Raw genomic sequence first — 14052 nt, 5'->3', positions numbered from 1 at the left:
TCTTCTGGCATTTGGATTGCTTACAGTTTTTTTTCTTTTGTCTTATTACCAACCAGCCACAAGGTACATTGTTACTGTTGAAACATGCTATTATCCACCATGTTTAAGAATTTCTATGGGGCACCTGGGTGGCTCCGTTGGTTAAGTGTCCGACTTCGGCTCAGGTCGTGATCTCACTGTTCGGGAGTTTGAGCCCCATGTCGGGGTCTGTGCTGACAGCTCAGAGCCTGGAGCCTGCTTCGGATTCTGTGTTTCCCTCTCTCTCTCTGTGCTTTCCCAGCTCATACTGTCTCTCTCTGCCTGTCAAAAAATGAATAAATGCTAAAAAAAAATTAAAAAAAAAAAAAAGAATTTCTCTGAGTCAGTGTTTTTCAAACTGGGGTCATGGTTATGGGTCATGAATTCGTTTTAATGGATGCAGTGAGTGCCACTTTGTCATAGGTTTTCTGTCTGTGTGGGTCTGATGTTGGGTGTTCTCTTTTGTTCTGTTGGTCAGTTTGTCAATCCCGTGTCAATTCCACGGTCTGACTCTGCTGAGACTTGCAACCTGGTGAGATGAGTCCTTCCATGTGTATTTTAATGTATCAGCTAGTATCTAGATTATTGAGTATACCTTCAGAGTGTTAGTTGAATGAAGGAGAGGGAAATATTTATTGCCGAAACGCTGTGGCAGGTGTTGGAAAAGTAGACATTAGTGTTTTTGTATAGACCTAAGGTAACCCCATACCCCAACCTCCTATAAAAGCTTTTTTAGAAAGTTAAATTTTCATTTTGAGCTAGTCGTAGACTTCCCTGCAGTTGTAAGAAATAATACAGAGCTCCTGTGTACCCTTTACCAGTTTCTCCCAGTGGTAATCTTGTTAAAACTACATATGATGTCACTACCCACATGTTGACGTTGACACAGTTGACACATATCAGTTCTGTCACAACAGGGGTCCTTCTGGTTTTTTTATAGCTATAGTTCCTGACCTCTGGCCACTGTCCTGTTTCTATAATTTTGTCATTTCAGGGATGTTATGTAAATGGAATCATATAGTATGTAATCTTTTTGGATTGGCTTTTCTTATTCAGCATAATTCCCTTAAAATTCATCTGAGTGGGGTGTATATTCACTTCCTTTTTCTGGCTGAAAAGTATTCCACAGTGTGGGTGCACCATGGTGACTTTAGCCATTCACCATTGAAGGACATCTGGGTTGTTTCCAGTTTGGGCTAATAGGAATAAAGCTGTTAGGAACAGGTTTTGTGTGACCATGGGTTTTGTTTCTCTGGAGAAATACCCACGGTGCACTTGCTGGATGATAAAGTAATTGTGTGTTGAATTTTATGAGGAACAGCCCAGCTGTTTTCCAAAGCTGCTGTATACGTGTTACCTTCCCAGCAGCAATGTGTGAGTGATCCATTTGGTTTTTTGTTTTGGTTTGTTTTTGTTTTTGCATCTTCTCCAGCATTTGGTGTTGTCGTTGTTTTTTATTTTAGTCACTCTGTTAGGTGTGTAATGTTTCATCGTGGTTTTACCTTACATTTCCCTGATAGTTAATGATCTTGACTGTTCATGTGGACTTACTTGCCATCTGTGTGTCCTCTTTGGATATACATGTTGGTTCATGTCTTTTACCCATTTTTTAATTGGATTATTTGTTTTTTACTGTTGAATTTACTTTAAGTTTATTTACATGAGAGAGGGAGAGAACACATGTGAATGGGGAGGGGCAGAGAGAGAAGGAGAGAGAGAGAATCCTTAGCAGGCTCTGCCCTGTCAGCACAGAGCCCAATGCAGGGCTTGAACTCACCAACTATGAGATTGTGAACTGAGCCCACATCAAGAGTCAGATGCTCAACTGACTGAGCCACCCAGGCGCCCCTTTATTGTCGAGTTTAGATATGTATATATATATATATATATATATAAAGTTTTTTTATTTATTCTGAGAGAGAGAATGGGGCAGAGAGAGGAGAGAGAATTCCCAAACAGGCTCTGCACTGTCAGCACTGAGCCTGATGTGGGGCTTGAACTCATGAACTATGAGATCGTGACCTGAGCTGAAGTCACGAGTCAGATGCTTAACCAACTGAGCCACCCAGGCATCCCTAGAGTTCTAGCTTTTAGATACTAGTCCTTTATTACATATGTGGTTTGTACATTTTTTTTTTTTTTGAAGTCTATAGCTTGTCTTTGCATCCTCTTGATGGAGTCTTTTATAGAGCAAAAAGTTTAAATTTTAATGCGGGCCAACTTGCTGAGAGTTTTTATTGTAAATGGTTTTGGATTTTGTCAATTGCATTTTCTGTGTCAGTGGATATCACGATTTTTGTTTAGCCTGTTGATTTAGTGGATTACGGTGATTGATTTTCAAAGATTGAACTAGCCTTGCATTCCTGGAACAAATTGTTTAGTCATGGCATATAATTCTTTTTATACATTGAGTTTAGTTCGGTTAAGTGTTCCTCTCCACACTGCGTTGGCTGTATCCTTAATTTATTGTATTTTGATTTTCATTCAGTAGTGTGTATTTTTGTTTTCCTCGATACTTCCTCTTTGATCCATGGGTTATTTAGAAGTATATCACTTTGTTGCCAAATGTTTAACGATTTCCCCATTTTTACTGATTTTTGATTTAATTCTATTGTCATCAGAAAACATACTGTATATGATTTAAGTTTTTGAAAATTTGTTGAGGTTTGTCTTATGGCCTGTGATTTAGTCTCAGTGAATGTTCCATGGGCCCTTGAGGGAAAAAAAGGTGTATTCTGTTGCTCTTGGATGGAGTGTTCTATATATGTTGATTAGATCATGTTGGTTGATGAAACTGAGTTCTGTGTCCTTGCTGATTATCTGTCCAGGACTACTTTTAGTTGCTGAAGTGGAGAATGTTGAAGTCCCCATTATAACTGTGGTCGTGTCTCTTAGCTCAGTCTTGCTTAATCTGTTTTGAAGGATCTGTTGTTTGTGATCTTCCTGGTGGGTTGATCCTTTTATCTTTATGTAATCCCCCCCCCCCCTTTTTGTTTTAAATTTGAGAGAGAGAAAGCATGTGTGAGCTGGTGAGAGGGGCAGAGGTGGGGGGGGGAGGGCAGATCTTAAACAGGCTCTGTGCCAAGCTAATGCGCTAACCCACAACCCTGGGATCGTGACCTGAGCCCAAATCAAGAGTCATACACTCCACTGATTGAGCCAGCCAGGTGCCCCTGTAGTGTCCGTTTTTATCCTTCGTAATTTTCTCTAAAGTCCGTTTTATGTGATATTAACATAGCCACTTCTGCTTTTTTTGGACTAATGTTTACATGGTCTATCTTTTTCCATCCTTTTCCTTTCAGCCTGCCTATGTCCTTGAATTTGAAGTGAGTTTCTTACAAGGGTTGTGTTTTTATCTGCTCTGCATTCTTTGCCTTATTAATTAGTATATTGAGACCATAAACATTAAGATAGGTGTTGATATGTTAGGTCTAATGCCTGGCATTTTATTATTTTGTTTGTTTCCTCTGTTTTTTTTGTATCTTTATTCTTGCCTTCCTGTGAGTTACTTGGACATCTTTTAATATCCCATCTTGATTTATTTGCAGTGATTTTTAGTATATTGCTTTGTATAGTTTCTTGGTGGTTGCCTTGGGTATTACAGTGTATTTAACTTACATGGTGTTTGTTCTACCAACGAGTGAAATGTGGAAATCTTTCCATTTAAGTCCCTTTACCATCCCTACTTTTAAATATCATTGTTTTGGGTATCAGATGGCCTTGAAAGTTTTGTTTCAGTTATCACATACAATTTAGAAAACTCATGGGAAGCACCTTTCCTGATACTTGCTCGTATTTCTATACTTTCTGTTCTCTCTCCCTTCCTGGTGCTCCAAGATTTATCATTTCCTTTTGTTATCCTTAAGAGTCAGTCTGCTAGCGGCAAATTCTTTTAGTTTGCTGTGGTCTCAGATGTCTGATAGCTATTTAAGCGATTTTGATTTGTTTTAACTTTGAGTTTGAAAAGTTTCAAATATAAAAACAAGTCTCTATGTACCTGTCACTCAGCTTCAACAGGTGTTGCCATTCTTGTTCCTCGCAGTAGGGATTTTCATTTCATTTTCATTTCGCAGTAGGTGTTTTTGTTTGTTTAGTAAAAGAGCTCTTAACCTACATACCTGGCATGTGCTAAACCATGTCATGAAGCACCTTTTAAAATCCTTGCAAGAGGGGCACCTGGCTGGCTCAATTGACTCTTAATCTCGGGGTTGTGAGTTTGAGCCCCATGTTGGGTGTAGAGATTACTTAAAAAAAAAAATTAAAATAAAGACAGTAAAATCCTTGCAAGAACTTTATGGACTAGACCTTAGTGGTGTCCCTGTTTTACAGGTGAAACACTGGAGGCTTAGAAGAATTAATAAGTTGCCTAAGGTCACACTTGGTATTTATTTATTCGTTTCATCAGAATGTTCCTGTGTTCCAGAGAGAACCCAACTGCTTTCTGATAGGGACTGTAACAGATTGGGAGAGCTTTGTGTTGATTAGAGAAAGCCTCATTCATTGATTTTTCTTCCTCTTCCTGGGGGTAAATGTTACATTGTTGTTTCCTTGGCTCTCCCAGATGGCCCATTTTGTCTGTAAGCAGACATGTGCCTCCTAACCAGTGGTGAAGAATGCTAAGTTATTTTGATGATGGCATATTAAATTTCACCTTGTGTTGTTCTCCTTTTAGCTCTCTATCAACGTCTATGACTACAACTGCCACGTGGACCTGATCCGGCTGCTCCGGCTGGAAGGCGAGCTCACCAAAGTGAGGATGGCTCGCCAGAAGATGAGTGAGATCTTTCCTTTGACTGAAGGTAATGCTTCAGCGGTCAGGCTGCTTTGATAAAAACGGAAGTGCAGGATACACATTCTTGTTTCAGTGGGATGTGTGCCTTACAGAACATTTGGAACATACAAATAAAGTGGAAAGAAGAAAGCCCATCAGCCAGTGTCAGGGATTTCTAGTTTCTCATCTTGTAGTTTTTTTCGAAACGTAGTCGTGATCATGTAATAGTGACCCACGTTTCGGATCCTGAGTTGTTTTTTTTTTTAATCCTATATCACGATGAAAACTTTTTATGTAATTAAACTTTTCCCGCCTCTTTGTGTTTCCCATTCCAGTATTTGTGTACTTAATCCATTCTCTCAGAACTAGATAATTGTAAATGTATTACAATTAAACTTTCATAAACAGTTTTAAAATTTTTATTTATTTATTTTGAGATAGCATGAGCAGGGGAGGGGCAGAGAGAGAGGGGAGGGAAATCCCAAGCTGACAGCACAGAGCCCGATGTGAGGCTTGAACTCCCGAACCGAACCGTGAGATTATGATCTCAGCTGAAATCAAGAGTCTGATGTGTAACCGAGTGAGTCACCCAGCCACCCATTATAAACAGTTTTTAATGTAAATGTTTTATACCTTGTTTGTTACAGGATCGTTGGGCATTTAGGTTATTTATACTTACTTGCTTATTTGAAACATAACTGTGCATCTTTGTGGTTCAGTCTTCACGAATGTTCGTAACGGATATTTTAGGGAGGAGTTGGAAAACTCTGGTCCCAGATCCAGCTCTCCCTGCCCCGAAAGCATAACTGCCGAGTATGGAAACTGAAATCAGATCGCCGAGGTTCATTCCTGGCTGTACGTCTTACTGCTGGGTGACCTTAAGTGAATTATGTAAATGTTTTAAGACTCAGTTTTCCCAGCAGTAAAATGGGGCTGATAATAGTTTCTGCCTTATAGTACGTGGGTTGGAAGAGGTGTTCTGTGCACAACACTTAACAGATACCTTAGTGTGTTGTCAATGCTTAGATGCCATTTTTATTAATTATTATTACTGTCACCTACAGAATTTTGACAAAGATTAAATGGGAAATATACGTAAGTACTTTGCAGAGTATAAAATGCCCAATAGGTGTAGGATATTATGTTTCTAATTATTTGATTTGGAAGCATAAACCTTCTATGTGCTTGGTACAGGCTTTAAGAATGGAATTTCTGCGAACTGTACCAGGCTGTATAAGATGGGTGAGATGTTTGTGTGCCCGTGACTGGCAGTAAAGTCCCTGCTTTCGTCCTGCCCTTTGGTGAAGGAGATGGTGACGCAGGAGGTGCTGTTGTCTTGCAGAGCTCTGGCTGGAGTGGCTGCATGACGAGATCAGCATGGCTCTGGACGGCCTGGACAGAGAGCACGTGTACGACCTCTTTGAGAAAGCTGTGAAGGATTACATCTGTAAGTTCCCCGTGCGCTTCTTCGAGGCGTCTGCAGCGTCGCCCAGCGGCGGCCTCTCCTGCCCTGGACCGTACTGTGAGGTGTCACTGCTCAGGAAGGAGAGCGTTAGTCTAGCAGTTAGAAGGATTGGAGTTTGCTCATCGTTCTCATTGTCTGTGGTTGTCATTTGAGGATATTTGGTTTTCAAATTCAAGTGGAAGAAATATTTCTAGCAAGATAATGAATATAGTTACACCTAGCACTTTTCTGGCGGGGAGAACTTACGTGGTATTTCCAGATGACTTTTACACATTGAATGGGTTGTTTGGATTGTTTTGGACAGAACGTTTTATTTATTTACTTATTTATTTATTTATTAAAATTGTTTTTTAAGGTTTATTTACTTTTGAGAGAGAGAGGGGGGGGTGCACTCGTGCACGAGTCGGGAAGGGGTAGAGAGAGAGAGGGAGACACAGAAAGCAAAGCAGGCTCCAGGCTCTGAGCTGTCGGCACAGAGCCCGACGTGGGGCTCGAACTCAGGAACGGCAAGATCATGACCTAGGCTGAAGTCAAATGCTTAACCGACTAAGCCACCCAGGTGCCCCCATTTTTTTTATTTTTTACGTTTTTATTTATTTTGAGAGAGAGAGAGTGCGTGTGCATGAGAGAGAGAACCCCAATGGGAGCAGAGGCAGGATCCCAAGTTGGCTCCATGCTGACAGCGCAGAGCCCGATGCGGGGCTTGAACTCATGAACTGCGAGATCGTGACCCGAGCCAAAATCAAGTCACCCAACTGACTGAGCCACCCAGGCGCCCCCACCTTTCCCTCTTTTAAATTAAACATCTTTCTTTCATGTGTGATTTTCCCCACTTCCTGCCATGGGCATCTCCCCTTGTGAGAAGCGTGGGTGTCTGGACTATAGACTGCCCTGAGGGAGAGAACCTTTCATGTACCTTTTTACCAGCCAAAAAGAATTGATCGATTTTTAGTTTTTATAATCTGGATACTGAAAATTACAGGTGTTTGGGGAATATGAAATTATACCATATGCGCTTCTAGAAGCTATACTTGTGTCTCTGTTCTGATGCTGCCCCTGTGGCTTCTTAGAATCTCTTGACAGTTCTTAAGGCATGATGGTCCCATGTTTTCTGATGATCCTGTTACCCCTTTGCTAAGGTCTCAGAGTCGTCCTTAAGAGCACCGGTTCTTTTTCTCCAGGGATCTTTGGTCTCTGCCCAGACTGTGATGTTTTCAGGTCCTTTATGGTTTGTAGCCATTCCAGCTGTCCGGCCTCCACTGCCACTTAGTGCTGAAGTCAGCGCGCCTTCCTTTTCCCCAACTGCTTCAGGGCTGCTGGGGGTCAGGAAGCTGGATAACTGTGCTTCTTAGATTATGTCTGTCTCTCTGTCTCTTTTTTTTAATGTTTTATTTATTTTTGAGAGAGAGCAAGTGGGCGAGAGGCCGAGAGGGGAGAACAGAGGATCTGAAGGGGGCTCGGTGCTAACAGCAGCGAGCCAGATGTGGGGCTCGAACTCCCGAACTGTGAGATCATTACCTGAGCCGAAGTGGGACCCCCCACCGACTGAGCCACCCAGGTGCCCCAGATTATGTGTCTCAAAGTAGTTTTGAATGGGGACCCACAGGGCTTTTGTGTTGTTTTCAGGAGCTTTAGAACGTGGAAGTTGTGTCACACGTTTTGTGAATGTTCAGAAACCACTATGAAGCCACTTTGGTCTGCTTCCTAGTTTTTAATTGTGTTTTGCACATTTGAAGGTGCATGTACTCCCGATTTCAGACCATCTGGGAGGCGTTCAGCGCGCCAGTAACAGAGTATGCCTGTGGCCCTTTCGCTCTTTGATAATTTTGAAAATCGGGGTCTTTGGAGAAGGCCTCGTGCAGGGGCTTCATGCCCTGCTTTGGAACCTGGAGTCCAGTGACTCATTATTTGCTTCTCGTAATTATTGTGGACCCTGTACCCTTGGGTTTTCTGAGTTTAAAATACGACTCATAATTTTTACACCTTTTTAGATTATTTAAATATTGGGAGGAGTTGTGAGGTAATCCATTGAAAATTCCCTTCTCTTCCCTTCTCTTCAGAGGGTGAGCTGTTTCATAGACCATCTGTAGACATGACTCAACCATCACCAAGGGTTTCTGCTCCAAGAGCTGCTCTTTTCCTTTGTTTTTCTTTTTTTTTAAGATTTTATTTTTTAAAGTGATCTCTACACCCTACGTGGGGCTCAAACTCATAACCCCAGGATCAAGAGTCACATGCTCTTCTGATGGAGTCAGCTGGGCGCCCCTCTTTTCCTTTTTTCTTTTGCAGCCCGTATGGAAGCTCGGTACTGGTGAACTAAAACAGAGTAGCTGACGAACTTTGGCTAAGGTCTTTGAAATAAACCCGTTTCAGTGAAAAAGCAAGCCTTGGGAAAACGTGCAGTAATTCTCATATAGGCTTCTTTATTTTTTAAGTGTTTTTATTTTACAAGGTTAGCACAGGCCCGTGCAATTATTTTCAGGTCTTTGAAAAGTGACTTCGTAGGCAAAATGTGTGCCATAAGAATCACTGCCTTTCTGAAGAGTTTAGTTCATCAGTCTGCTCTTAAAAGCAGCAGGGGTGAGTATATGAAAAGTGTAAAAAGAAAGTGGGAAAAAAACCCAGGGCCACCAGGTCTTCTCTGTTGTTGCTGTGTAAACATCATTACACCTGGAGGCTTAAAATACAGACTTCTGGTGACAGGATTGGTGCTTGTAATTTGTTCTTTCACTTCCAACAGTAGGTTTAAAAAGGAATCAGTGTTCAAAAGTTAAAAAGTTCTGGGCTTTGCAATCTTTCTGAAAGTTGACTCAGATTCGTAACTATTTTCGTTAAACTCTGTTAGTGGATTCCTTCGGTTTTAATAAATAAGCTTGATAATCACAGTCGTATTACATATTACCTCCTGGCATATTCTGTTTATGAAGTACAACTCGATCATCGAAACCTGGTAGGAACATGGTTTAAGATACACTTCTTTTTGAGCTGCAGTATTAGCATTATATGTAAGTTGGGATGCTTGTTGATGTTCCGTTAACATTTTATATGAATTTGTACTGTTTTGGTGGGCACGTTTATTTTGCGATGCATCAGAACAAAAGTTTTGATATTTGGGTATTTCATATCCTGAACTGATTAGAACACTTCTTCTTAGGTCCTAACATTTGGCTCGAGTACGGCCAGTACTCAGTCGGTGGGATTGGGCAGAAAGGTGGCCTTGAGAAAGTCCGCTCTGTGTTTGAAAGGGCACTCTCATCGGTTGGCTTACATATGACCAAAGGACTCGCCATCTGGGAGGCTTACCGGGAGTTTGAAAGTGCGATTGTGGAAGCTGCCCGGGTAAGTGCCCCCGTCTCTGGGCCCAGTGCTTGCCTTTGAACAGTCGGGGCTCTTTGTAAGTGGTCTTGGAGGAACACCGCTAACAAAATGGTCTTTGCCAGTCCCCTAGTGGGTGGGCAGTGAAGTAAATCGGTAGTCTTTGTGGAATAGCAAGAACGATTTGTTGGACTGAAAAGCAAATGACCCTATGATTTTTTCCTGATGTTTAAAAATACTACTATTTCAGTTACTGGTTCCAGGTGAATACACAAGAGTAACCACGTCACTCTAAAACACACACACGCATATATATATATACACACACATACACACACACACACACACACATATATACAAACATGTATATATGTGCACATGTACACATACATATATATATGTATGTGTGTATGTGTCGTGTCCAATAGTAACTGCAAGAGATTTGACCCCATCATAATTAGATTTTTTAAACTCTCATTTACAGGATTTTACAGCCCCTCCCAGTGTCCCCTCTCCCCTGTGTGTGTGTATGCACACAGTTAGTGTTGGCAGTTAGCGGAGCCCGCCGGCAGTTAGGTCATTACTAAAGTGGCGCTCTCCCTTCTTGGTGACATCCCTATTGAAGAGCCTGCAGCGGTGCCTCTAGCTCACCCCGACTGAGGCATCAGGGCCGACGCCTTTGGCTGACCCAGCCCTGCGTGGGCCCTGCTCCCGCAGTCCCCCCTCGACACTCGGGCGCTTGCCGTCCCCCGTTCCCACGCCGTTCCTTCTCTCTTGCTACGTCCGGAGGGCCTGCAGATGCACCCCAGGTGCCAGCTCCCCCGGGAGTCCTTCCCGATCTCCTCCCTTCATAACAAACCGCAGCCTCCAAAACCAGCTTAAATAAAGCCAGCCACGGGACTTCGATACCAGTGATACCTTTGTGATATCTCCATTCGGCCCCGTGGTAGTCATTTGTATAGAATATAGTCCGTATATGCGTTTCTTATATTCCTTTTTGCTTTTCACTCCATCTTAAACACTTAGTAGCAGAGACCAGTTTATTTTTGAATCCCTTGCAATGTTTGTCACAATACCTCATGCCTAAGAGGTCAGATACAGTTTTTTACTTTCAACTAAAAACTTGTTGAAATATTTTTTGAAGTAGGAAGAACCAAAAAGTTTGTAATTTACTACACATTTGCTTCTTTAGCCCATAGCTGGCTTCCTTTCCCCTTTTGACCGGGAACAAACCTTTGATTCACAGCTGGAGAAAGTCCACAGTCTCTTCCGGCGACAGTTGGCGATCCCACTCTTTGGTAAGAGAAACCGACATGTCAGTAGCCGGCCCTTCCTCCATGGTTTTTAAAATACCTGGGGGTCTGTCCTGTCATTAGTCCTTTCCTAGCATCCTGTGAGGCAAATGTCGCTGGTGTTCTTGCTCTCACTGGACAGTGTCACTGTGTATTGGTAAAAATATACCTTGAGTTAATGCTCAAGAGGATTCTGAGGGTCAGCAGCAGACTTCCCGACGCGGTTTGCTACGTTAAGACATTGTTGGTGGAGAGGTGGGGTCACTATAAGGGGTAGGGAAGCCGACCCCCTATATTTTCTGGGGAAGCTTTATTGAGTAAGGGTTCCATTGTGAACATTTTCTCTTTAGGAGTAATCTCTTCGGTATCAGAATGGGGATTTTCCACAGGCTTCTATCATTCATCCGGGGGCGGGGGGAGGGATGTGATTTGGTTCAGGAGCACTGTTGACTGGAAGTGTTCCCATCTGAATTTCTTGGGGGTTTGGTAAGGATTTTCCTTTTTGGGTAAATATATTTTGGTAAGCCAAGCCTTTGAAGCTCTGGTATTGAGTGTGAGCGGCACCTGGAGGATTTTTCTGGGCATGGGAAGAGTTTGGTGCTTCCATCTTATTTGTTCCCTAGGCCTGGTTACGCGTTGCACACCCCTGGCACTTCTGGATAACTACTTGAGCCCAGGCATAATTTCTCTTTTCACGTCACGGTTTATTTGACAGATTTATAAAATGGCTGGCTTTCCAGTTGAATCCTTGGGCGATATGCAGAAAAGCCTAGAACTCAGTGGCTTGTAGGTGTCCCTTCATGTACCACTGTGACATGGCACAGCCCAGTGAGTGGAACATGACCTGGAGCCTTACTGCCTGGCTCAAGGCCTTGCTCTACCATTTGATGTAACTCTCTGCTTGCGTTTCCTCATCTGCAAAATGGGGATCACGATAGAACCTATTCCGTAGAGTTGTGAGGATCAAATGAGTTAGTGGATGGAGAGTATTAGATCATAGGAAGCAGTGGGTGAGTGTTGTTATTATTTCATTAACTGCTTAGTTAGTTGGTAGGGCTGCTTGGGGAATTGCCTTGAGACAGAATCTTAAGGTCAAGTCCGGGCCCAGTGGAAGATCCGATCCTAACAGCTGTTGTGGCCGCTGATGTGGGAGGGGCTAGCAACATCGGAGTCTCATGGTTTCATCTCTGGTTGGGTTGATAAAACCCATGGCAAGACCTACGGGGCTGAATCCATCTTTCAATAGATATGGAGGCAACATTTGCAGAGTATGAAGAATGGTCAGAAGACCCAATACCGGAGTCGGTAATTCAGAACTATAACAAAGCTCTGCAGCAGCTGGAGAAATACAAACCCTATGAAGAAGCGCTGGTAAGTGTTGGCCTCTTTTACGGTAAACGTGTCCCTGCAAACTTTACCCTGATCGATAGTTGCAAATAAAGCGGTATCTTTAAAATCTGTTTTGTTGTGAAATGTGTAGAGTGTATAAATGTGTACGTGCAGTTTACATCCTAATAATAAAGTGAACGTCCATGTACCCACCACCCAGGTTAAGAAATAGAACATTGCCAGTACCTTAGAAGTCTCCTATGTGCCCCTCTCCGATTGCTTCCTCTTCCCTCTCCCGAGAGGTAATCACTTTCCTGACTTTTGTGATAATCATTCCCTCGCTTTTCTTTATAGTTTTACAATCTACGAACATACCTTTGATTAACGTATTGTTTCATTTTGCTTGTTTTTTGAGCTTTTATATAATGGGATCATGCTGTGTATTTTCTTTCATCGACCATGTTTTTGGGTTGTACCCGTGTTGATAAGTATAGTCCATTTGTTTCCACGGCTATCGAGTTGTGTATGTGTGTGCCTCGATTTGTTGACTCGTGTTCCTAGGTAGTTGGGTCGCTTTCCCGTGTTTTGCTAGGAGGAGCAGCATGTTTCCGACCGTTCTTGGATGTATCTCTTGGTACACGTGTGAGGAGAGTTCCTCCAGAGCGTGCACCTAGGAATGGAATTGCTGGATCGTCCCGTCCTGCGGGACTGTTTTCCGCGTCATCGGCTGACGCTCCTAGCGGGGGGTTCTCAGCGAACTCGGGGTTCTCGTCGCCCTCACCAGCCTTGGATATCGACATACTCAAATTTTACCCATTCTGATGGATCTGAGGTGTAGCTTGAATTCGCATTTCCCTGGTTACTACTAAAGTTGAGCATTTTTTCACATCTGTTGGCATTCAGGTTTCCTTTTTTGTGAGGTACCTGTTGAAGTCTGTGACTCATTTCCCTTTCATTTGTGTTTTTTTTTAATTAATTCGGAGGAACCTCAGATCTTAATCCTTACTTTTGGTTGTATGTATCGCAAAAACTTCCCCCAAGTTTGTGATTTGTCTTTTCAAGGTGTTTAATGGCATCTTTCGATGACTGGTTCTTAATTTCACTCTAATTGGATTTATCATTCTTTGTCTTACAGTTTGCGCTTTTGTTACGCTTAAGAAATCTCTCCATGTTCCAAGCTCATGGCTGTTCTTATCTCTGTTTTCTTCTGAAAGTCTATAGTTGTGTGTTTCATGTTTAGATCTTCGTATGGAATTGATTTTTGCATATAGCATGAGATGGGGTCCAGTTTCATTTTTCCATATGAGACCAGTTTTCCAGCACCAATTTTGATAATTCCATCTTTCCCTCGTTGATGTGCCGGCCCACATCTGTCATAGATTAGCTCTCCGTTTGTGTATCTGTTTCTGGGCTTTCTATTCTGCCCCACTGGTTTATTTTATACTATCATAATACTGATAGTTTTATAAATTTTGCTCGTAGGTGACATGAATCCCACCCATGTTGTTCCTCTTCAAGAGTGTTTTGTCTTTCTTTAGTCCCTTTTTTAAAAAAAATAAATGTTATTTATTTATTAAGTTTATTTGTTTATTTTGAGAGAGAGAGAGACAGAGCGTGTGAGCAGGGGAGGGGCAAAGACAGAGGGAGAGAGAGAGAATCCCAAGCAGGCTGCACACTGCCAGCACAAAACCCGATGCGGGGCTCAAACCCACAAACTGTGAGATCATGACCTGAGCCAAAATCAAGAGTTGGACGCTTAACTGATAGAGCCACACAGGCACCCCTGTTTTAGTTCTGACTGCTTCTGTTGAATAGAATCAGCTTTTCAAATTTTATTTAAAAAGCTGTTGAATTTTTTTTTG

General features: G+C 42.4%; 1 protein-coding gene across 2 annotated transcripts in view; it reads left to right on the top strand.

The window, feature by feature from the left end:
* SART3 (spliceosome associated factor 3, U4/U6 recycling protein) overlaps nucleotides 1-14052 on the top strand; it is a 36715-nt gene that overhangs the window by 4283 nt on the left and 18380 nt on the right. The window contains exons 2-6 of one of the 2 annotated variants that reach the window (XM_043557805.1): nucleotides 4691-4817; nucleotides 6132-6236; nucleotides 9409-9593; nucleotides 10762-10867; nucleotides 12108-12232. In XM_043557805.1, the coding sequence (XP_043413740.1) occupies nucleotides 4691-4817; nucleotides 6132-6236; nucleotides 9409-9593; nucleotides 10762-10867; nucleotides 12108-12232 (648 nt within the window). The remainder of the gene's footprint in view (nucleotides 1-4690; nucleotides 4818-6131; nucleotides 6237-9408; nucleotides 9594-10761; nucleotides 10868-12107; nucleotides 12233-14052) is intronic. The other variant, XM_043557808.1, reaches the window with a different exon arrangement.

Source organism: Prionailurus bengalensis, chromosome D3, assembly GCF_016509475.1.
Source record: "Prionailurus bengalensis isolate Pbe53 chromosome D3, Fcat_Pben_1.1_paternal_pri, whole genome shotgun sequence".
Taxonomy (NCBI): domain Eukaryota; kingdom Metazoa; phylum Chordata; class Mammalia; order Carnivora; family Felidae; genus Prionailurus; species Prionailurus bengalensis.
The sequence above is the reverse complement of the archived record's forward strand: the minus strand, read 5'-3'. Positions and strand labels throughout refer to the sequence as shown.